The sequence below is a fragment of the Equus quagga genome, chromosome 7 (assembly GCF_021613505.1).
Source record: "Equus quagga isolate Etosha38 chromosome 7, UCLA_HA_Equagga_1.0, whole genome shotgun sequence".
Lineage (NCBI taxonomy): Eukaryota > Metazoa > Chordata > Mammalia > Perissodactyla > Equidae > Equus > Equus quagga.
This window is the reverse complement of record NC_060273.1, coordinates 10,343,583-10,365,482: the sequence shown is the minus strand read 5'-3', so window position 1 is coordinate 10,365,482 and position 21,900 is coordinate 10,343,583. Positions and strand designations below refer to the sequence as shown.

Genomic DNA, 21,900 nt, shown 5'->3' with positions numbered 1-21,900 from the left:
GCTCAAGATGTCACCACTCTTAGGGGAAGGGCAGAACCTGTGCTTCTGAACTCCTGGTCCTCGAATTGGCTGATCACTGAATCACCCAGCCACCTTTCTGAAAGTATTCTGGCCAGGAAACGATTCCTCAGGTCTGCTTATAAGAAGCACACACCAGTCCCTGTGGAAGGCAGGATGGCCCAGTGGTCGATGGTACAGGCGGCTCTGGACTCAGTGCCCACAGCGTACCTTGAGCCTCAGGTTCCATATCTGTAAAATGTAAGATGGATAATAGGCCACACCTGTAGGACAGTGGCGATGATCACGATAACCCATGTCCTATAGATTAAGCTGTCTCCCTTCTCCCCTAAATTCAGACGTGGAAGCCTAGCCCTCCATGTGACTGTATTTGGAGATGGAGCCCTAAAGGAGATAATTGAGATTAAATGAAGTCACAAGTTTGGGACCTAATCCAGTAGAACTAGTGTCATTATAAGAAGAGGAAGAGACACCGGGAGCGTGCACACAAAGATAAGGTCACGTGAGCACAGCGAGAAGGTGGCCATCTACAAGCCAAGGAGAGAGGTCCCATCGGAAGTCACCCCTGCTGGCTCCTCGATCTTGGACTTCCAGCCTCCAGAACTGTGAGAAAATGAGTTTCTGTGGTTTAGGCCACTCAGTCTGTGGTACTTGGTTATGGCAGACACCGTGTAAATCACAATACCCAGCACGCTGTAGGCACTTCATACATTTTGGCGGTTTTTAGTTATTATTATCATAGGTGTTGTCATTATTACTGTTGTTGTTCCATAATCTTTTAGGACAAAAATAGACAAATCACGTTAAGACCATTTACCTCTTTTGCCAGTTCTTTCCTTCCTTTCCACTGAGTTTCTCCCATTGAATAACATCCCACATAGATGCGTAAATTATTTTTGATTTTCTTACGTAACTTATATACATTGTTAGAGACTAAGATCATGGTCATGTATAGAATTTTCTGCCCTGAATTAAGCGAAGTTGGCTGGCCATGAAATGTGAACTACGTTCCTGAGAAAGCTGGGTTTCACACATCACGAGATACGAGTCCACACGGTTAAACATTCGTTAGATTTCAGAATCGGGGTTCTTGCCGATTTCAAGTTGCAAACCGATACTGCACGACCTTGTCAAGCCAGCGTGTGCGCCCAGGAGGAGAAGCGAATGTGCATGATTGCATCTTCCAGCCCGAGGCACCGTGCTTGTTGTAAGTCTTTTCTTGGGTGGTTTACGCCAAACACAGTGGCTCCGGAGGGTTTCTCGTGAACCGAATGGTGATGCAGCTTGTGGAAAGGAAATGAGCAAGAATCCCGTCTCTCAGTCCTTGAGTTCAAGGGCAGAGGCATCCAGGTGTGTGTCGGGTTAATGAATGATTCAACGTCTCCTGGTCTGCACCATTCTCCCTGGGAGCACGACCAAGGTCTTTCTCTTTCCCTGTCTCTCTCTCTGGCTTGAGTGTGGTTTTCATCTAATGCACAGTTTGCATTGTAATTATCAAATCTCGAGGCTGAAAGAGACTTTAACCTCAAGCATCATCTAATCCGGTGATTTTTGAGAAGAAAGGGAACAGGCAGCAAGCAGCTGCCTGGGTCTGTCACCTCCCATTTCAACCAGAGCAGCCCCTCTTATCAATTTTACAGATTATGCTTTGCTGTGGAGCGCTTAAGTGAGCTGGGGGGCTCCCGGCCCTCTAAGCTCTAAGTAAAGTTGATTGAAACCCCCCTTCCAGAAATTTGGGAAAGTTCAAGCTGCCCTCCAAAATTTCTCCAAATCCCCAGAGCTTTCTTAGTCTCATCATAACCCCTCCTCTGATTTTATGCTTCTATCGAATTCTCGTTTGGGCTGAAGTGGTCAGCAGACAACTTGGGCTACCTGTGTCCCCATCCTGTGCTGGTGGGGCTGCTATCTCCCCGAGGAGCTTTTGTGTCTGCTGCATCCTGAACGCCCAGCAGCCGCCTTGCAGGCTTGTCTCAATGGACATCATGAAGCCACTTTACAAACAGGGGAACAGAGGCCAGGACTGGATGAGAGCCAGCATAGTGTAGTGGGAAGAGAATAGGCTTTTGTGTTCAAATCCTAACTTGACCCCTTCCTGGCTGTGTGATCTCTGGCAATTTCCTTAGCTACTCTGAGCCTCTTTTTTCCTTTTTTTTTTTTTTTTTTGGTGAGGAAGATTTGCTCTAAGCTAACATCTGTTGCCAATCTTCCTCTTCTTTTTTGGCTTGAGGAAGATTAGCCCTGAGCTAACATCTGTGCCAACATTCCTCTATTTTGTACATGGGTTGCTGCGACAGCACGGCTTGACGCATGGTGTAGGTCTGCACCCAGGATTGGAACCTGTCGAAGTGGAGCATGCTGGCCCCAACCACTGTGCCATGGGACTGGCTCTGAGCCTCTTTGTAAATCTGGGAAATGGGACTAAAACTTTCTTCCCTTGAGTTATTCTGAGGACCACGATTAGTAAATGTAAGGCACCTGACAGGAGGTGGACACCAAATTAAGGGTAAATATCATTCTCCTGGCTTCTGTGCAGAATTTGGTCATTTTTTATAGAGAGGAAGAAGAATATAGTCTTCCTATAAAACTAACCCCATTCTTTGGCATCTAATATTCACTCCTGTCCCCATAGCTGGCTTTGAGTAAATCCCTTATGTGTGTGTGTGGGGGGTCAAATCCAGCCTGCCCACTGGTTGGTAAAGTTTGACTTGAACACAGCCATGCCCAGGGGTCAGAGGTGAGTAGTTGAAATGAAGATCTAATGTCCCGCAATGCCTGAAATGCTTACCACCTGGCCCTTTACTGAGAAAGTTTGCCGACCCCTGCCTTACAGCAACAGTTTCCTCCCGAGCGAGGATTTATGCTGTCATTGGCTTGTTCGATCAGAGCTGGAAAAGGTTCATGCAATTAACCAAATCAGCCAACAAGGATTCATTGCTATGGGCTCTGTTTGGGAAGGGGGCATGTGTGGGGGTGGTCACAGACCCATAACGCACAGTCCTGCTCTCAGGAAGCCCTCAGTCCACACGTGTGGCTAGACAACCCATGCATGAGCCACAGACCAGAACTGGAGTCCAGGCTTGTGCACTGACTAGCTCTGACCCTTTGATCTGTCTGGGCCTCAGTTTCCCCATTTATCAAATAGCCATAATAATAGGATTCATCCTCTTCCCCCATACGATTATTGTAAAGACTAACTGTTATAAAAAAAAAAAAAATTGGGGGGCCAGCCTGGTGGTGTAGCAGTTAAGTTCATGCACTCCGCTTCGGCAGCCTCAAGTTCGCCGGTTCAGATCCTGGGTGCGGACATGGCACTGCTTGGCAAGCCATGCTGTGGTAGGTGTCCCACAGAAAGTAGAGGAAGATGGGCATGGATGTTGGCTCAGGGCCAGTCTTCCTCAGCAAAAAGAGGAGGATTGGCAGTGCATATTAGCTCAGGGCTAAACTTCCTCAAAAAAAAAGTTAATTTTACAATGTTTGGGATATATGATGATCTCTTGCCTCATTTCTTCTCCCAATTTTGCCTAGAAAATGGTGTCCATCCTTCTTAGAATGATGGGAGGGACCCCTGCCCTGAATCCATTTGTCCTACAGCCAGCTTCCCCCCCTTCCTTCCTTTCCCGCATACATACCATCTTCTCTAACCAACAGGCTCATTGTTCGATCGTGTGCCCTGCCTATGCCCTTCCCTTCGCCTCCCAGTGTGGACAGACCACACCAGGCGGCCCTGCTCTGTCTGAGAAGGCCCAGGGCTTCTCTCTAGGTGGGGACCACAGAAACTCTGCTAAGGACATTGCCAAGGACATCTGGGTCCCTTCAGCTCCGACTTCAAGACTGGCCACACTTTTAACTAAATTGGGGTCACCAAGTCCACCTTCCCACCCCAGTCCCTCCCGTTCCCCAGAGCAGCAGAGCAGATGGTCATTTTCTTTCCCTCTCCTGTCTCCGTCCTAATTAACATGCATCTTCGTCCGCTGGGGCGCCTCTCAGCAGATGGTAAATGACAACCGCTGTTCTGTGTCAAATGTCCCTCTGGGGACAGGGGAGGAGCTAGCTGAGGCTTCAAGGAGCACAGAGCAGCTTTTGGACATTTTGGGTAGGATGTGGTGGAGGAAATGTACTGGAAGGGATGTGCCAAGAACCTCAAACAAGACGCCCACATAGCTCCTTCATCCCCCCGAGTCCAGGCGAGCAGCTGCCGTGGCTTCCCCTGGAATCACCCGTGTGTCTTCTCCTCCGCCAGTGCCCTGGTCTGGGCCTCCATTCCCTCTGCTTGGAGGCTGCGGGAGCCTCTCAGCTGGTCTGCCTGCCTCCACTCTCACCCTCCCGTCGCCCCTCCACAGGGCAGGCAGAGTGGGCTTTCAGATGGCAAATGTGAAGAGGCCACGCAGTGCCCAATGAACGTCCCCTGCAGGCTCATCTCTGCGCGGGGAGTAGAGTCCGAGACTCTTAACGTGGCCACCACCTACGTCCCAGGCTCGGCGCCTCTCTGTCCTCCACCTGCAGAGCCGAGCGCCCTGTTCCAGCTCCCCTCTCCGTGGGGGTCTCGGTAAAAACCACAGCCCCTTCCTTCGGTGGCTTGAACCTCACGCTCTAGTTCAGCCCCTGCCTCCTCTAGAGAATCTCCTTGATTCCCTCCCTCCCTCCCCCAGGGTTTGGTGAGCCTGTGTTCCCATAGCGCCCAGCACCTACCACAGGCCAGGAAAGGTACTGGGTGTGTTAGTGTGCTGTGGCTGCTGTGACAAATTTTGAACTTAGCGACTTAAAGCTGTAACCTATCTTTTATTTCTGTAGTTCGGGGTCTGAAATAAATCAAGGTGTTGGCCAGGCCACGTTCCTCTGCGGAGGCTCATGGGAGAATCCATTCCTTTGCCTTTTTCTGCTTTTAGAAGCTGCCCGCATCCTTTGGCTTGTGGCCCCTTCCTCCCCCTCCAAAGCAGTAACGTCAAGTCGACTCCCTCTCAGGTGGCATCTCTGTCTCCTCCCACTCTGAAGGATCCTGTGATGACCCTGGGCCCACCCACATAATCCAGGGTAATCTCCCCAGCTCAGATCAGCCGGCTGGCTCCCTGAATTATTCCCCCTTGGCATGCGGCAGAGAATACTCATGCATTCCATGGGTTAGGACGTGGACGTCTTCCATGGCCATTATTCTGTCACAATTTCTTGGACTTCTTAACTTTTGCCAGCCTGGCACACGTAAAATGATGGATCATTATGAATTTAATCTGGATTCATTGGAGGCATATCTGGAGCTTAGAGGCAATGATACCATTCTCTTAAGTGCTATCAATATTGATATTTGGGGGTGTCTTCCTGGTTTGGACCCCAAGTAAGGTGGACATATGGGAGGAACACCAAATTTATGGTTGGTAGCCCTGGGTTTGAATTTGGCTCTGACACTATTAGCTGTGTGACTTTGGACACACCCTTACTCTCTGGGTCTCATTTCTCACCCTACAGAGTGGCTTAAAAAAAACCACCAGGGGCTGGCCAAGTGGCATAGTGGTTAGGTTCATGTGCTCCACTTCGGTGGCCTGGGGTTCGCGGGTTTGGATCCCAGGCACAGACCTAGCACTGCGAGTTAAGCCACACTGTGGTAGGTGTCCCACATACAAACTAGAGGAAGATGGGCACAAATGTTAGCTCAGGGCCAATCTTCCTCACACAAAAAAACACAAAAAATAAAAAAACAATGACTTTGACTTGACCCAGGGAACATGGGCAGGATCAGGTTGGGATCTGTGGCGTGAGAATGAGGGCAAGGTGGCAGAGGGCCCCTGAGCTAAGGCAGCCAGGATCTGAGAACCCAACAAAACGCAGGGCCAGCCTGTCTCTCTCGGTTTGGCTTTACCTTGGTTGCTCTCATTGCAGAGGGATGGGGTTTTGTGATATCAGAAACTGAGCAGTTCGGCAAAACTCATATTACCCACCCAGCAGCCAGCCCTTAGCCGTCAGCCAAAGGTGCATGCCTCGTTGTCTATGCAGGGCGCTTGTTGGAGGTGCGGTTGCAAAGATGCTTGCTCACCACAGCCAAGCCCTGTGGGTGAGACACGGCAAACTGTTTTGGGGTGGAAGGCAGTTCTGATTGCTTTCATTACCCCTCGGATGGAAATCCCAGCCCTCTGTAAGGGCTGCTGTGTGTAGTTGGGCAGGTGGCAGACAATTCCGGGATGCCCCTCCATGGGGCAACTGGGAGACGAAACCCAACCTGCCCCGCCTGCCAAGTCTGTGCACGTGCGCGTGGGGCTGCATCTGCCCAGGGAAGGAAACACTTCTTCCCCATGTGCACAAAGGCATGTGACGGCCATTAGGGGCATCACATGAAGGGGTGAGATTCCCCCAGTCTCCAACAGAAACGTAGAAAGCACTGTATCTACACAAACAGGGACTCTGAAGCACTGGGGTTCTTCTCATTTTTGGCCACATGTAGCAAGGGACACACAGATATTGACGGGCTTAATGATAACGGGCTCCAATTATAATTCAGCTGTTTCCCTGAATTATAAATGGTATCAATTATAAACGTATAATTATAATTGTAAAATTAGAAATGTATAAATGGTAAATTTATACACTGATGTCCCGGGACTTCAGAGTTCTCCTGAATTCCTTCTATGACAGCCTGACAGGTCAGATTTGTGCCTCTAGAGAAGAATAGGGTTGTGTGAGGGATGGGAGCTTGCATGGGGGGACCCAGCATGACCTGAATGTGACCCCTAAAGTCCCCAGGCAGGACATAGCCTTCCTCACCAACCTCAGCATCCCAACCAGCCCCTCTCCTCCAGGGACCAGTGCAACATGTACTCCAGAAAGCCTGTATTTCAGTCTCGTCTTGATTAGCTTTGTCTACAACCTTCACACATGAACCTGACTTAATTAAATATAAAGTGTGACATCACCTTGCTAGTAGCAAAGCCATGTCACCCTGGGAAGTGGTGTCGCCATCATTATTAACTGAAATGCATTTATAAGGAGCTCCCCAGTGAGGCCATCAGCGGGAATGTGTGCATCTGCCTTTTCCATCTGGAAAGCGAAAATGATGAATATCGCAAAGACCGCTTGTGAATGTTGGCGGTTACTCTGCATAAAGCATTTAGGAGAGTGCCCAGTACACAGTAAGTGCTCAATAAACGTGGGCTGCCGAGATGGTCGGGAGGAGGGGGAGACTAGTCTCTGGCTTTCTCTGCACAAGAAGTGCAGCTGAAGACAACCTGCAACTTAGGACGGGCAGCAGTGTTGTTTTTCAACTTTTAAATCTTTTCAAGATTGAGATATTTACATACAGGAAAATGCATAGATCTTAAGTGTAGAGTTGAATGATAGATGCATACATCTGTATAACCCACACTCTTATCAAGACGCAGTGTTTTCACTCCCTGGAAAGATGGCTCGCGTCCTTTCCCAGTCAGCCCCACCCGAGCGGCCACCCTTGTTCTGAATTCTTTCGCTGTGGATGGGTTTTGCCCTTTCTAGAACTTCATGTAACAGAACCATACAGTAAGTCTTGTTTTTGAGTCCAGCCTTTTTCATACAGCATGTTTCTGAGGTCCTTCCATGTTGTTATATTTATCCGTAGTCCATTCTTTTGTTGCTGAATAGTATCCCACTGCATGAAGACACTGTTCTCTATTCACCTAGTGTTGAATGTGGGTAGTTCTCAGGTTTGGGCTATTATGAATAAAGTTGCCATGACCATTCTTGGAAAAGGTTTTTTTTTTAAAAAAAATTTCATGTATTTTGTGAGTGGAATGGCTGGGTCATAGAGAAGGTTTACGTTAAATGTTATGAGAAACTGTCAGACTGTTTGTACCATTTTACTCACTTCCGCTAAGTGTGAGTTGAGTTGCCCCACATTCTTGCCAACGTGTGGTGTTGACAGCCTTCAATTTTAGCCATTCTGATGGGCGTGTCATTGATTGCAAATTGCATTTCCTTACAACTAATTATATTGAGTCCTTTTTCACGTGTTCATTGGGCATTTCTACATCTTCCTTTGTAAACGGGTCTTCAAGTCCTTCCTAATTTTATTTCATTATTTTTTATTGAGATATAAAACTTATTTATATATTCCAGATACAAATCCTTTGTCAGATATAGGTATTATGATTATTTTTCTCCTAGTCAGTGGCTTTTTATTTTCTTAATGGTGTCTTTTGATGTATAGAATTTTTTGATGAAGTATATTTTTAATATTTTTAAGTTTTTATGATTATTTCTGTGCCTTCTCTGAGAAATCTTTGCCCAGCCCAAGATGGGTAAGATATATTCCTATGTTTTCTAGAATCTTTATTTTTAGCAGTAACATTAGGTCTTTGATCCATCTCGTTATAATGTCTGTGCATGAAGTAACGTATGGGTCAAAGTTCACTTTTTTCCTATATAGACATCTAGTTGTTCCAGCACCATTTGTTGAAAAGGTTTTCCTTCCCTCATTAAATTATTTTGGCACCTTTTTAAGAAAAGTAATGGATTTCATAACTGTGGATCTGCTGGAAGGCTCTCTCTTCTGTTTCATCGTTCTATTTTTCTGTCAAAGCCATACTTCCTTTCCAAAATTATTTTGGCTATGTTAGGACCTCTGCATCTCCATATAAATTTTACATTCAGCTTTTCAATGTCTACAAAAAAAAATCTTGCTGAAATTTATATTGAGATCGCATTAAATCTGTACGTGAATTTGAGAAGAATTGACATCTTAACATTGTATCTTCCAATCCATGAACATAATATATCTCTTCATTTATTTAGATTGTTTTCTCTCAGTGATGTTTTGTCATTTTCAGTGAGGTTTTATATATCTGTTGAAATTCATCCCTAAGTATTTTATAGTTTTAGATGCTATTGTAAATGTTACTTTTAAAATTTCATTTTCCAATTATTTATTGCTGATATAATAAACTGACTCTTTTTTTGTACACTGACCTCATATCTTGCAATGTTGCTAATTTTCTTATTTTAGTAGGGTTTTTTTTTTTTTTGTAGGTTCCTTAGGATTTTCTACACATACAATTGCATAATTTATAAATAAATATAGTTTTAGCTCTTCCTTTCTTTTATGCCTTTTTCTTTTTTATTGCATTGGCTAGGACCTCAAGTAAAATGTTAAATAGAAATGACCAGAGCAGACATCTTTGCTTTGTTCTCAATCTTAGGGGGAAGCTGTCTTTCACCACAAGTTTGGTATTAGCTATAGGTTTTTTTGTGAATACATTTTATCAGGTTTTCTGGAAGTTTTTATCATAAATACATGTTGACTGTTTTCAAAGCTTTTTCTGCATCAGTTGAGATAACTATGGTTTTTCTCCTTTATCTTCTTCATGTGGAGAATTGTACTGATTTTCAAATGTTAAACCAACATTGCATTATGGAATCATACTTCCCATGATTTCTAGATTTGAGTTTTGAATATTTTAAGGATGTTTGTGTATATATCATGAGAGGTGGTGGTGTGTAGTTTCTTTTCCTTCTAAAGTCTTTGCTTAGTTTTGCATTAGAATTATGCTGGCCTCTTAAAATGAGTTGAAAATATTCTCTCCTCCTCTCTTTTGTGAAAGAGTTTGTGTAGCACTCATATTGTTTGATAAAATTCCTTAAATGTTTGATAAAATTCACCAGTGAAGCTGTTCTCTGGGCCTGGAGTTTTCTTTATGGGGTGCTTTTTCATAAAGAATTCAAATATTTTAATAGATATAAAACTATTCAGATTTTCTATTGGTTCCAGGTCAGTTTTGGTAATTTGTTTCATTCAAGGAATTTATGGATTTTTAAAAAAAATTTAGGTTGTCAAATTTATTGAAATAATTGTTCATAAAATTCTCTTATCCTTTTAATGTCTGTAAGATTGTAGCAATGTCCTTTCTTTCATTCCTGGTGTCAAGAATTCATTTTTTCTGTTCCCTTTATATCTTAATCGATCTGGCTAGTGGCGTATCAATTTTATCAACTTTTTCAAAGAATCAACTGTCTTTTTAAATTTTCTCTGTTATGTTTTCTGTTTCACTGACTTACACTCTTTATTGTTTCTTTCTGTCTGCTAGCTTTGGGCTTAATTTACTCTCCTTTTTCTTACTTTTTAAGATAGAGACTTCAATCATTGATTTCACACATTTCTTTTAGAGCTATGCACTTCAATCTAAGCTCGGCTTTAGAATGGAAACCCTGCCCCAATCTTTCGTCTCCTCTGATGCTCCAACCCCACGTATGTTAGACTGCGTGATATTCTCCCACATTCACTGAGGCTCTGTTTTCCCTCTCTCTGCTTCAGTTTGGATAATTTCTATTGCTCTGTTTTCAAGTTCATTAATCTTTTTCTATTTTTTAGTGCTGTGTCTAATCTTTTAATTCCATCCAGTGAAAAAATCTTCCTTTTAGGTATTTTTCAGTTCCAAAGCTTCCAACTTTTATAGAATATTTCCACTTCTGTATTGAAATTCCCTATTCCCTCATTATGTTCTTGTTTTCCTTTAAATCCTTGAACATATTGATAATAGCCATTTTAAAGTTCTTGTCTGCTAATTCCATCCTCGCTCATTTCTGGATATGTTTCCATTGACTGACTATTCTTTGGCTTATGCTTACATCTTCCTGCTTTTTCATGTGTAGTATATGTTCCACTGTATATTGGACATTATGGATTCTAAGTTGTTGAATGTCTGGATTCTGTCTTAAGAGACTTTTGTTTCAGCAGGCAGTTATGCATTTGTGAATTGACACGATCCTTTAGAAATCCGTTAGCATATATCTAGAGTTGTCTGTATTTTAGGGCTCAGTTAGCCTAATCCTAAGTGTGGCCTCTCCCAGTTCTCTTCTCATGCCCTGTGTGTTCAGTGGGGCCTCTCCACTCTGGTTGGTTGGAACTCAGATGCTTCCCCGCCCACATAGCTCTGGTATTTGTTCAGCTCACAGCTCCCCACTAATTGTTCTTTCCCGGGTGGTTCTTTCCCGAGAAGCTGCCCACGGCCAGTATCATGGAGTATTGACCTTGGCATTGACAGCCTCATGCTCAGCCAAATACTCAAAGGGACCCAATGTGGATTTCTGTATCGCCTTCTCTACCCAGCTCCCTTCTCTCCAGGACCCTGCCCAACAAATTTCATCCACTTCATTTGCTCCAAACCCCGATCTCTATCTCCTCCTTGTTCTCTCTGGACTCTCTATCCTTTGCTGTGGTCCACAGTGACTCTCCCGGCAGACAGCTGGGTTCCCCTCGTTTGTTCCCCTTGTCTGAGCCGTACAAAGTTCAAAGGCTGTACAAAGTCTAAGCACAATTATTCCCTATATTTTGCCAGTTTTATAGTTGTTTACTGCGGGAGGGTCACTCAGGTAACAGGTACGTCGTCATAGCTGGAAGTGGAAGAGACAGCAGTGTTTCTACCTCTGAACAAACTGATGAGATAAAGTGCTTGCTGATAAGAGAAATTAAGATAGAGCTGAAACGTTAGCTCACCTCTACTTTGAAGAAGCATGGTGAGGAGACAGGTCCACCTCAGACTGGCCTCCTGGGTCCACTTTTTCTGCTGTTCCCTTCTTGTCCCCATGAAAAAGGCAATGATGGAAAACTGGCTTGGCCACAATTCAGTCCTTATATTGCCCTCTTTTCCCTGAATTCTCTACCTTTCTAAATATATCTTTAACCCTCGAGATAGCCCTGAAAGCTAGGAATGGTATCCCCATTGTACAGATGGAACAACTGAGTTTTGGAGAGAGTGCCAAGCTGGCAGCGGTCACAGCTCCCTGCCCGAGAAGCCCGTGCTCTTTTGCTGCCTCGCATGGAGCTGGCACTGGATGGTTTCATTATCTTCACTGACCTCACGGCTGGAAGAGCCTTCACGGTTGGCCAGCACCACAAGCCCCTGCACAGGAATATTTCGCATGTTCCCGATGGATGACGTCTAACCTCCCCATGAAAACGGTTTGTTGACACAAAACTCAACCCTTTGAGAGAGAAAAACCACAGCCGTTAGCATAGCAAAAACGCAGAGGTGACCCTGAGGAGGAGTGACAGCAACTGCTAACATATGTTTAGGGCTAAGTATGTTCCCTAAAAGGTTCTAGACATCGAGGGATCCAGCGGGGAAGGAGACCACCGTCTCTACTCTCAAGAAGTTTAAATTTATTTAGGACCGAAGGCAGGACTTTCTCGTGAAGTCAGTGTCTCCACAGTGTTGGTACACCCTTCAGCTAGATGTCATTTGAGGCAGCTCATGGCTGCCACATGAAACAGTGTCAGATCACGTCATGGGAAGTTATTCCTCCTTCCTGTCCCTTTTAAGTCTGGTCACATCTAGGAGAAAATCTCACATGTGGCTAATTTGCTTTTAAAACCCCTCTAACACTAATTCCTCCCCACCTCCTCTTTTTTTTTTTTTTTAAACAAAGTGAGAGCAGACTTCAGACAACAGATCTTAGGAGTTTGTGATGGGCTTTATTTATTTAAATTAAAAATGTTTAATGACAGGGGTGGCATGGACGCTGACCAATCAGAACAGATGTAGCTTGTCAATAGTTACCTTCTTTCTCTCAAGTGATACTAGCTTTTTCGTTAAAGAGAATAATACAAAATTTAAAAAAATATATATTTAGTAAAAAAAATATTGAGTGGCTTTAAAGGAAAATATTACGTAAAAAATGGTGCACATGGATATAGCATTAGGCAACAGAGGGCTGATAAGGATTTTCTAAAAATAGCTTTATGGAGATATAACTCAAGTACAATTCATTCATTTAAAGTGTATATTTCAATAGTTCTTTGCAGATTCACAAAGATGGTGCAACCATCATCACTATCTAATTTTAGGATATTTTCATCACCCCAAAAAGAAATCTGATGCCAGTTAGCCATCACGCCCCATTCTCCTCGTCCCCCCAGACCCTGCAACCCACCATCTACTTTCCATCTCTGTGGCTGTGCCTATGCTGGACATTCCATATAAGTGGAATCATACATTATTTGTCCTTTTGTGTCTGGTTTCTTTCACTTACCATAATGTTTTCAAGGTTCATCCATGTTGTACCATGTTCCTTCTTACGGCCAGCTATTAATCCATTGTATGGATAGACCCCATTTTGTTTATTCATTCCTCAGCTTATGGACATTTAGGTTGTTTCTACTTTTGGGCTCTTATGAATAATGCTGCTAAGTTCATTTGCATACAAATTTTTGTATGAACATATATTTTCAGTTCTCCTGGGTGTATACCTAGGAGTAGAATTGCTGGGTTATATGGTAACTATGTTTAGCCTTTTGAGGACCTGCCAGACTATTTTCCAAGCAGGTGTCCTCTTTCACATTCCCACCAGCAACACCTGAGCATTCCTGTTTCTCCAAATCGTTGCCAACACTTGTTATTATCTGTCTTTTCTACAGCCATCCTAGTTAAGTGTACCATGGTGTATCATTGTGGTTTCAACTTGTGTTTCTCTGACTAATGATGTTGAGCGTCTTTTCACATGCTTTTGACCATTTGTCTGTCTACTTTGGAGAAATGGAGAAGGACCTCGAGTTAAGGTATACACGGTGAATGAATTTGTAGTCTGGAAATTCACACTGGATGATAGAATAGAATGCGATGACATCACAAGCAGGATGCTGAGTGCTTCCCACCTTGCCTGGCATATAGTAGCTCCTCAGTTAACCTTGACTGTCTTCCCTCTCTTCTCTATTAACCTCAGTTGTTTAAAAGGGATTTTCCTTTTTGGAACCAAAATATGCCTTCCTGAAACTTCCACACATCAAATCTCATTCACTCATTAACCAATTCAACAAATATTCTGCAGTTACCAGAGTAAGACCACCCTTTTCTGTCCCTGGGGACAAGCCTTTTGGGTGTCTGAAGCAGTTGTCATGTTTCACCTTAAGCTTCTCTTCCCTGGGCTAAACACGTGTTAGGTGTCCAATGTTGATTTTAAGACACAAGCTCCAGATACCACATTATCTGGTGGACGTTTCCTAGATTTTCTCTAGTTTGTCAACATCGGTGTTACTGACTAATTTCAGCTGTAAACAAGAGACTCAGAATAACATCGCCCTAAACAAAACACAGACGGTTCTGCTCTGCAAAGTTGTCGAGGGCCCCAGCTCTTTGTGTCTTGTTGCTCTGCCATCCCGAAGCTATTGCCCTTGTCCACACGCCCAAGATGGTGCCCCCTCATGGCCACAGTTTAGCCAGTAGGAAGGGCAAAAGGGGAGGGCAAGCATCTTTTAAAGAAACTGCACATTTCACTTCTGCTTACATCCTCTTGGCCAGAACTTAGTCACATGGCTACACAACTGCCAAGAGGCTGGGAAATACAGTCTAAATCCTGGGTGGCCATGTGTCCCATAAAATCTCGGACTATTCTGAGATAATAGAAGGAGAGGAGAATGGGTGTCGAGGGGCTTCAACAGCGTCTGCCACAGTGGCCTCCAGGAACAAACTGGCTGGCCTTTGGGAAGAAGTCTTTCGACCTCATAATGTGCAAGTGGCCCAGGACACATTTCCTCAGCCCAGCTACATGGTCTAACCAAATTCAGCAGTTTTAGATAGAAAGTTCTAGAAGGGGGTGGAAGAAAAGGCCAAGGATGTACAGATGAAAAGGAAGGATGGGAATGGTCCCCCGATGCCTTTTGCCCTGTTCTCTTGTTCTTGTTTTCAAAGTCCCTCATCGTGATGAATGTGGCTGGTGACAACTGTGAGGGCAATGACGCTCTTAGGACAAAACTTCCTGCTGCTCGGGCTCTGGTTCATTTGCTACGATTGCTCTTCTGGAACCAGTTAGGGAGAATCTTAAAACTTCAGCTAGCGCAGCAGTTGCCAAGATGGAGTCCACGTGCCAGAGGATGGTTAAGACAGTTCATAGGGAAGAAATACAAATCTAAAAAGTTCTCTTTCTGCAAATCTCATTCTCTTAAGATGTTTCTTTCGGGGGTCTGTATGAAAATATAAATAGCATATTATTTTAGAACACATCTCATGATTTCTAAGTGAAAAAGAGACTTGCGAGTTCATGCTCAGAAATTTGCAGACAAGAACATTCGGAAGCACTGTGGTGAAGAGAAGTTGGCGTCACATGGTGGCTGTCAACCTAGGGCCCCTCGGAGACCCAGCCTCCTCCTCCTGTCCCCCAGAGCCAGCGCAGCTTCTCACGGAGTCCCTTCCCTAAACTCTGGCCTCCGAGCATGGAGGCGAGCTCGTCTCGCACAGGGATGCGGGAGCGGTGCTGAGTCAGCGGCTTCGGTTCAGGGGGTCGGGAGGAACGGCATCAGGAAGGAGAGCAGTCGTCTGGTCTCATCGCGCCATCCAGCACGAATTTGCCTCACGGCCATCGCAGGTTTTATATCCAAGGGCTATATGGTGTCCTGCTCTGCTTCCTGAGCACATGTGTTCTTGGCCTCTGCTTTTCCCATTTTCCTCAAGTTCATTTTATTGACAATAATGGCAAGCTGCCTTGAACAAAAAGTCAAGTCTACTTTCAATAGCGAAACACTAGACCTTGGTAAGATGTAGGCAGATGTGAACCTTCCTTTCAAACAGCCAGATGTAGTTACTGGTGTGTCCCCTACCTTTCAGTGTGATTTTCAATCAGTGCAGGAGGGCACATAAAGTCGCTGTGCACAATGGTCAAGTTCGGTTATTTTTCCTCTTAGTCTGATAGCTATCCATCCATCCAACAAATGATGACTGAGCACCTGGTCTAGGGTCCAGGAATGGAGAGGATAAACCACTGCCTTGTACGAGTGTACATTCTATGGGTGGGGAGAGACAGTAACAAATTAATAAGCAAAATATATGGTACGTTGGATGATAACTATGACGGAGCAACACAGGCAGGGCTGTGGGGAAGGAGTGTCCTGTGGAAGGTCATTTACAGTGTTAAATGGGGTGGTTTGGGAAGGCCTCAATGAGAGAGTGACATTCCAGCAAAGACTTCAAGGAAGCTGGGGGCATACGTAAGGTGGAGCTTCTACTGCCCTAGGACAAGAGAGTCTCATGCAGAGGGAACAGCAAGTGCAAAGGCCCCCCGAGAGAGGAGAGTTCCTGCTGTGTTCAAGAAATAGCAAGGAAGCCAGAATAAGCGAGGGGGTGAGTAGAAGGAGGTGAGAGACTTCGCAGGGCCAGGCTGTTGCCAGTCATCAGACATAATGCCTGTGGGAACATTCTCGTGCACGTCTTGTACTGGACACGTGTACTAATTTCTGCTGGGCAGACACCCAGGAGCAGAATTGCTGGATCACAGGGTACACATGTGTTCAGCCTCAGTAGATATGTCAGTCTTCCAAAGCATTTGTACCAATTTGCTCTCCCACCGGCAGGGTATGAGAATTCTATCCTGGCCAATACCTCATATTTCCTGCCTTTTTCATTCTTGGATTTTGGTGGCTGTGGATTGCTCTCTCCTTTCAGTTTTAATTTGCATTTTCTGACGACTAAGGACATTCAGTACTCTTTCATGTTTATTAGCCACCTGGCTATCTTCTTTTATGAAGTGTCTATGCAGATGTCTTGCTCATTTTTCTATTGGGTTGCCTGTCTTTTTTCTTATTGCCTTGTAGGAGTTCTTTATCTTCTGGATCTGAGTTGTTTGTGCGACATATGAATTGCAAATATCTTCTACCCCTCTAGAGGTTTGAGGTGATTATTTGCATTAGTTTTCTATTGCTGCCTGAAAAATGATCACACACACTGCAGCCTAGAACAGCACACATGCGTTGGCTCCCTTCGGTAGACTGGGAGTCCAGCACAGTGTGGGTACGTTCTCTGCTCAGGGCATCACAAAGCTAAATCAGGGTGCCGGCAGGGTTGAGTTCTCATCTGGAAGATATGGGGAAAAATCCGCTTCCAAGCTCCTCGTCATTGGCAGAATTCAGTCCCTTGTGGCCGTAAGACTGAGGTCCCCATTTCCTTGCTGGCTGTCAGTTGGGAGCTGCTCTGTGGTCCTGCCCACATGGCCCCCAGCATCTGCAAAGCCAGCAGCAGTGCATAAAGTCCTTCTCATGCTTTCAATTTCTGGGTGCTTCTATCTCTCACCTCTAGAGCCAGATTTAAAGGGCTTGTGTGATGGGCTCAGGCCCCCCTGATGATCTCCCTTTTAAGTAATTCAGAGTCAACTGATTAGGAACCTTAATTACATTTCCAAAATCCCTTTTGTCCCCATGTAAGGTGATATAACCACAGGAGTGATATCTCATTACTTCAGAGGTTCCACCCACTCTAGAAGGTCACTGGGGTCATCTTAAATTTCTGCCCACCACATTATTTAAATAGACTGGTCAGAGTGGGCCTTACTGAGAAGGTGACATTTGAGCAAAGACCTGGGGGCAAAGTGTCCCGAGCAGGTATAGCAACTGCACAGGCCTTGAAGTGGGTGCTGGATGCCCCAGGAGGTCAGCGTGGCTGGAGGAATTGAGGCGGCTCATGGGAGACAAGGCCGGGAGGCCACTAGGGGCTGGATGGTTAGTGCCTTTATAGGCCATTGTTAAGGATTTGGGATTTTACTCTGACAGAGATGAGGAGCAATTAGAGGGATTTAAGAAAAAAAGTAACATTTTCCGGGGGATTTGTTTGCTAAGCTGTTGGGTTGATCACTATCATTATGGGGGCAGGGGTCGGAAGATGGTCAGTTATGAGGCTAATGCAACAATCCAGGTGGGAGGCACAGGTGGCTTGGAACAGGGTGGTAGCCAAGGAGATGGTGAGAAGTGGCTGGATCCTGGATATATTTTGACAGGAATTGCTGATAAGTTGGATGTGTGAGGCATGAAAGAAAGGAAGGACTAAAAGAGAATTCCAGAGTTTCTGGCCTGCTCATCATACTTACTTAGGGACCCTGAGTGGGGAAAGATTGGGGGGGAGCACATTTGAGGGGAAGATCAGGACTTCCATTAGGACGTATTAAGTTTGAGATGTCAAAGAGATAGCAAGTTGGCCAGTGAGCAGGAGAAATCACAAGCCCGGAGTTCAGAGGAACACTATGAATTACGCATTTAAATTTGAGAGTCATCAGCATGTGGCTGCCACTTAAAGCCAAGAGGCTGATGACGTCACTAGGAAGTGGAGAGAAGAGGTCTGGGACCCAAGCCCTGCGGAGCTCCACATGAAGAGGTCGGGGAGAAGAGGAGGAACCAGAAAAAGAGATGGGACAGGAGAGTCCAGAAAGTAGGAAGGACTCCAGGAGAGCAGGGCGTCCTGTGACCCAAGTGGAGAAAGGATTGCAAGAAGGAGAGAGTGAGCAGCCACATTGGATGCTGCTAATGGTCAAGTCACATGAGGACCCAGACTTGACCACTGGGTTTCACTGTGTTAAGGGCATTGGCTATCTTAACAAAGAGTGGTTTCAGGTCAGTGGCCAGGCAAATGCCAGATCAGAGGGGTTCAAGAGACAGGGGAAGGAGAGGAATGTGGAGAATGCCTATGAGAAGAAAACTGTACCAGTCAGGATAGAATAGGTTATGCTGCGGTAACAAACATCCCCCAAATGTCATTGTCTTCACACAGTAAGAGTTTGTTTCTTGTTCATAATATGTGTTCATTACAGGTCAGCAAGAGGCCTCCGGTCACTGGAGTCAGCCTGTTGCCCAGGCTGGTAGAGGGTCTCTCTCAAGGTGAACTTGCATGATCACCCTGGCAGAGGGACGCGAAGGTGAGTCATAACCAGCCTTTCGAGCTTCCACCTGGAATAGACACACATCACTTCCTTTCAGATTTCACAGGCCAAGGCCAGTCACATGGCTATGCCCAACGTCAAAGAGTGCCTAGAAGGAACCAGGGATATCAGTCATCAGCACTAATGAGTACCACCAAAAGTATAGCCTGTAGCTGAACTTTCTTGCAAATCACTTCATTCATTCATTCAACAAATATTGTTGAGGATGCACCACTCAGATACAAGTAAACCGTAAGCTAATTTGGAATAAAGTAGAACATGGCAGTATGTGTGCGGTACTCTTTTGCACAAGATGGCCAGGGAAGGCTTCTCTGGGGAGACGACGTATGACTTGAGAACAGAGGAGGAGAAGGATTCAGAGATGCGAGCTTCTGACTAAGAGGCCAGGATGCGCTGGGCCTGTCTGAGGAAGACGAGGGGAGGCCACAGTGCAGCGGTGCCCCAGGAGCAGGCGGCCAGCGCGGGTCCTGCCAGGTCGTGGGGTCAAGGCCGTCGGCGGGATTCAGGGCCACAGTCGGGGATTGTATTTCAGTCTAAGCCCACGGAGAGAGTTTTAAGCACAGAGATGATATGATCTGATTGTATTTTTGAAACATTATTTGGTCCCATGGGATAACTCAGTGGAAAAAGAGAATGAATTACTGATATACACAACACCATGGATGAGTCTGGAAAAGATTATGCCGAGCAAAAGAAGCCAGATACGAGTCCATACATATGATTCAAGTATCTGATGCCCAGGAACAGGCAGACGAATGTACGGGGATAGAAATCAGAGCGGTTGCCTGGCAGGGGTGGGGGTAGGGATTAACTAGAAAAGGGCAGCAGCGAACTTTCTGGGATGAAGGAAATGTTCTCCATCTTGTTTTGCGAGGTGGTTATACTAGTGTATATTACACACACGCGACACATACAGATACACACCTACTGTATTTCTGTATAACTTATACGTGTATAGATATCTGCTTTGTGTGCATATATGTTGAAGGGTGTGTGTGCTGGCAGGCTGTCAGGGCATCCCAGCGAGGGCTGATGGTGACCTGGAAGAGAGCGGCATCAGAAGTCGATGGGTTTGGAGAGTGCGTTAGTTTCTTCCCGGAGCTACTGTTACAAATTACCGCAAACTCGGTGGCTGAAAGTAACGGAAATTTATTCTCCAACAATTCTGTAGGCTACAAGTTCTGACTCAAGGTGTCGGCAGGGCCACGCTCCCTCTGCGGGCTCTGGGGAGAGGCCTTCCTGGCCTTGTCCCAGCTCCCGGGGGTGGCCGGCAATGCTTGGCGTTCCTTGGCGTGTAGCTTCGTCATCCAATTTCTGCCTCGTCTTCACATGCCTCCTCATCTGTGTGTCCTCTTCTCTTTTTTTTTTATTGAGATCATAATCGATGTGAGATTTCAGTTGTACATTATTTCTTGACTGTCACCAAATAAGTGCTCCCCTTCACCCCCTGTGCCCACCCCCCTTCCCCTGGTAACCACTGAACTGTTTTCTTTGTCCATGTATTTGTTTATATTCCACATATGAGTGAAATCATCTGGTGTTTGTCTTTCTCAGACTGGCTTATTTTGCTTAGCATAATTCCATCCACGTCCTTCCATGTTATTGCAAATGGGATGAATTTGTCTTTTTCTGGCTGAGTAGTATTCCATTGTGTATATTACCACATCTTCTTTATCCAATCATCAGTTGATGGGCACTTGGATTGTTTCCACGTCTTGGCTATTGTGAATAGTGCTGCAATGAACATAGGGGTGCATATGTTACTTTGGATTGTTGATTTCAAATTGGTTGGGTAGATGCCCAGTAGTGGGATGGCTGGGTCGTATGGTAGTTCTATTTTTAGCTTTTTGAGGAATCTCCATACTGCTTTCCATGGTGGCTGCACCTCCTCTCCTCTTCTTGTAAGGACATTGGTCATTGGATTTAGGACGTGCTAATCCAGGACGACCTCATCTTAATTTAACTAGTTACACCTGCAAAGATCCTATTTCTAAATACGGCCACATTCTGAGGTTCAGGTGGATGTGAATTTTAGGGGGATGCTAATCAACCCAGTACAGATGGATTTCGGAGGGAGAGCAGAAGGGACTTGCTGATGTGTGGAATGTAGTGGGAAGAGGCTGATGGAAAAAGTCAAGTGTGACTCAAGTTTTAGCTTGAACATCTGAGGGGAGGTGCCCTTGACCATGACATGGAGCAAGTAAAGGAGGAGCGAAGCTAGGGGAGGTCTGGGGGTTTCTGTTGGGGGCCTGTTAAATTTGAGATGCCTATTAGACATTCCCACGGGAGACTATGAATAAATAAACTGGGGTATCATGAGTGTATAGACAGTGTTCAAAGCAATGTATGATTCTCTGGAGCGAGTGCAGACAGAAAAGAAGAGACCAGCACCCATCTTTGGGTCTCTAACCCTGAGAGGTTAGAATGGAGGAGGAGACACAGAAGAACCAGCACCATTTGTGAACCTTCGAGTACGCAGAAACGGAAATGCAAGTTACAGCAACAGCATTAAAGACAAAGGAGATTTTAAGAATGGCAAGTGCGTTGCAGAGATAAATTAGAATCATTTTCCACGGGTTCATGGGACTTGACGAAGCAACCTCTTCAATTTCACCTAGTTCATTTCAAGCGGGACAGGGAAACACTTCCGTTTTGCACAGAATGAAAAAGCTATTGCAATATTCAGCATCAGACAATTTCCTGCCTCTGGTTGAGGCAGGCATCACTTTCCTCTACCTGGCCAGGGTCAGGGAACCGCAGAAAGCACCTTCCAAGAGACCCACTCTGATCGGGCACAGAACACACGGAGCCCTTGAAACATTTCTGCTTCCACGGGACCCCTGTCCTTGGAGACAGTCTCCAGAGCGCAAACTGAGGTCCCATGGTCCCAATGATGTGTTTGGGGCCCAGATGCACCCCATTGCCTGGTTCAGAGTTTGTAGCTGCCTGGGCAGGGTGTTTAAAGATGAGTGAGCCTTAGAAGACCACCACGTCACCTCTCTTCACAGACCACCTACTTGGAGACCAGGAATGAGTGGGATGCAGCGAAAAATAAGACTTAAGTCAGAGCCTTTACTCTCCAGGCTATTACAGTTCAGGGCCAAGGCCTGATCAGCACCTTCCTGGCCAGCGTTTCAGAGCAATCGCATGAAGGACGGTAGATAATTGTGCCTTTTAACCAGGAGAGATGGAGAAGAGCGGTAAGGGTGCATGATCATTTACTCACTTAATTATTCATTT

The 21,900-nt window shown here is 45.4% G+C and overlaps 1 protein-coding gene across 1 annotated transcript in view; it reads left to right on the top strand.

The window, feature by feature from the left end:
- The window catches only part of CPPED1 (calcineurin like phosphoesterase domain containing 1), a 155,166-nt gene extending 136,312 nt beyond the window's left edge, over window positions 1-18,854 (top strand). The window contains exon 4 of the mRNA XM_046667845.1: window positions 18,532-18,854. Within this exon, the coding sequence (XP_046523801.1) occupies window positions 18,532-18,602 (71 nt within the window). The 3' untranslated portion in view covers window positions 18,603-18,854. The remainder of the gene's footprint in view (window positions 1-18,531) is intronic.
- Window positions 18,855-21,900: the final 3,046 nt, after the last annotated feature.